Source organism: Suricata suricatta, chromosome 6 (genome assembly GCF_006229205.1).
Source record: "Suricata suricatta isolate VVHF042 chromosome 6, meerkat_22Aug2017_6uvM2_HiC, whole genome shotgun sequence".
Taxonomy (NCBI): domain Eukaryota; kingdom Metazoa; phylum Chordata; class Mammalia; order Carnivora; family Herpestidae; genus Suricata; species Suricata suricatta.
The window spans coordinates 25173346-25176241 of record NC_043705.1 but is presented as its reverse complement, the minus strand read 5'-3'; the positions used below and the strand labels follow the sequence as shown (position 1 = coordinate 25176241).

Genomic DNA, 2896 nt, shown 5'->3' with positions numbered 1-2896 from the left:
TTCAATGTTTTACAATACTTTCATGAGCTATATAATATCCCATCACCTGGCCAGCAGGGAGAAGCTCGCTCTGAACCTTTTCCCAGCTTACACTTTACAACCTCAACCCCAAAAAGGCTTGGGTGGGGCCTGCCCTTTGCTGAAACTTCTACTACCCTTCCTCCTTAACCCGGTTTCCGGAGCGCCCCCTTTGGGCTGCGACGTCATCACGTTGGGACGTACTGCCTACGGCCCGTGGTGCTTTACGCAGTGTCTGATGTCATGACGTAGAGCCTAGCAACAGCGCAGGCTCCTGGCGGAGTCGGTTATGGCCGCCGCTGTCTTGAGGATGAGGGGAACCGTGCAAACGAAACTGCGGTACTCTCCCGGCCTCCGGGTCCCGGGAGTGTTGGCGCAGCCGCTGGTCCTGGCGCTCCTGCTGGCGTCCGCCACCTTGTCCAGTGGTAACGTGGGCGCGGCGGCAGGGCGGGCGCGGGCGGGCGGCGCGGGCGGAGAGACAGGCCCGGCCACGGAAAGGGCGCTACCGAGTGTCCGGAGCAGATGGCGATGTCTAGATAGGGCAGGGTCGCTAGGCGCCGAGGAGGGAGACGAGGCTGAAGGAGTCTAAGGAGGTGGGGTCTCTGAGAGGCCCGAGATGCGGGGTTGAGAGATGCGGGAATCCGGGGAGCAGAGTATGGAGATGGGCGTGGAGGGAGGAGTGGTGGTGTCGACACAGAGTCTTGAAGAATGCGTCGCCACGGGGAGTGGCGGTGGTGGGGTCTCCAAAATTGCTTGAAGGGAGGAGTTCTGAGGGGGCAGAGCGAACAGATGCTGAGGAGATGGCCGTGGTTAGGAGGTGTGGTGGACTAGAGAGGTTCCCAGGGTGGGGGGAGGCGCCCAGCGGTCTGGCAGGGCCACGGAGTGGGTGGGAGTTTTCCAGAACGCGTAGGATAGGCGGTAGAGACCGAGGTGGACGGTGGTAGTGACCAGACTGAAGTGATGGAATATTTCGGAGAGCAAAAGTGGAGGGGGAAACGCCATCATCTCTCAGATCTGGGAGGTTCTGGTGCTTGGTGAAGAGCCAGAATACTGGGGCTTTGGGCTCCTGAGGGGCTGAGGAGGAGGAGGAGGAGGAAGAGGGTTAGCTGGGCAAGACTGCTTCATTTTTAATAGAGTCGTAGGATTTGATTATTTCATTTAAAAATTAAAAAAATTTCTTATTTAAAGTTAAAATTTTATTAAAATTAAATCTTATTAAAAAATTTTTTATTGAGGTATGATGGGCACATTACATTATGTTAGTCTCAGGTGTACAGCATAATGATTCAGTATTTGCGTGCACTGGGAACTGATCCTCACCTAACCCTACCGTTCACCCTACAGAGTTACAGAATTATTTTTCTTGTAATGAGAGCTGTTAGGATTTACTCTCTTAGCAACTTCCAAGTATGCATTACTGTATCATTGACTATAGTCACCGTGCTTTGTATTCCATCCTCATGACTTACTTGTTTTGTAACTGGAAGAGTGTACCTTTTGATGCTCTTCATCCATTTCATCCACCTCCAACCCTCTCCCTGGCAGCCACCAGTCTCTTCTCTTTCCATGAGTATGGCTTGTTTGTTTCCTTGTTTGTTTTATTTTGATTTTTTTTTTCTGATTCCACATATAAGTGAAAACATATGATATTTGCCTTTTTTCTGACTTACTTAGCATAATGACTTCAAGGTCCATCCATGTTGTGACAGATGCCATATTTCAGTGTGTGTGTGTGTGTGTGTGTGTCTGAGCAATATTCCGTGGTATATATATATATATACCACTGTTCATCTTTTACATTTAGGTTGTTTCCATATCTTGGCTATGATTATTTTAGAGAGAGAGAACATGAGTGGGGCAGGGGGGACGAGGGAGAGAGAGAATCAGGCTTCATGCTCAGCATAGAGTTCGATGCAGGACTCTATCTCATGACCCTGGGATCTTGACCTGAGTTGAAATCAAGGGTCAGACGCTCAACTGACTGAGCCACCCAGGAGCCCCCATATCTTGGTGTTTCTAAATAATGCTGCATGATTAAGTATTTCTTTTCTTAGAAATGGTACATTATGAATGAAGACATTGAAGCCTTTATCCAGAAATAGAGAAATCTGTAAACTAAGGCCTGAGACTTAGGGGGAACACCTGTATTAATAACAATTTGTAATGCTTAAGCACTCTTTTATTTAGTAGTCTCTTCTTTCAGGCCAAGACACAGTCCTGCTTTTTTCCTTAAATCTTTTTTGAATTTTCAGTTGAAAAACATTGCGAATGGGTTAGCATTTTCTTACTTGCCAATGGGCTTTCTAGCTGTACATTTCTCTATATGGTGATGTGGTTACTTCCTTAGGTTTCCTCAGCAGCACTGAGAGTGGGGCATCCACTGTCCCAGAAGCATTTGTAAGTCTGGGGGGGAGAACTGAGGCCATTTTCCCAAAGCCCTTTAATAATGACTGAAATATAACTAGGGTTTCTCTGATCGATGCAGATATTCCTATTTCTGAAGTACTTATGTAGCATAATTGTTTTGGTTATTTAATCATTTAAGAAAACAACTACTATTTAAACAATTGTATTTCTTTTCTTTTACTGTTTGTTTATTTTTGAGAGAGACAGAGCACGAGCAAGGGAGGGGCAGAGAGAGAGGGAGACACAGAATCTGAAGCAGGCTCCAGGCTCTGAGCTGTCAGCACAGAGCCTGTCACAGGGCTCTAACTCCCAGACTGAGAGATCATGACCTGAACTGAAGTCAGATGCTTAACCAACTGAGCCACCCAGGCACCCCAACTCCTGTTAATCTTTCATATATATCCATCCAACATTTATTAGTGTGCATACTGAAAAAAATGGCATCATACTACAGTTTTGCTAACAATTTACC

At 47.0% G+C, this 2896-nt stretch overlaps 1 protein-coding gene across 1 annotated transcript in view; it reads left to right on the top strand.

Annotated features, from left to right (window-relative positions):
* The first annotated feature begins 264 nt into the window (after positions 1–264).
* C6H5orf15 (chromosome 6 C5orf15 homolog) overlaps positions 265–2896 on the top strand; it is a 13785-nt gene continuing 11153 nt past the window's right edge. Inside the window, exon 1 of the mRNA XM_029941907.1 lies at positions 265–443. Coding sequence (XP_029797767.1) covers positions 308–443 — 136 coding nt within the window. The 5' untranslated portion in view covers positions 265–307. The remainder of the gene's footprint in view (positions 444–2896) is intronic.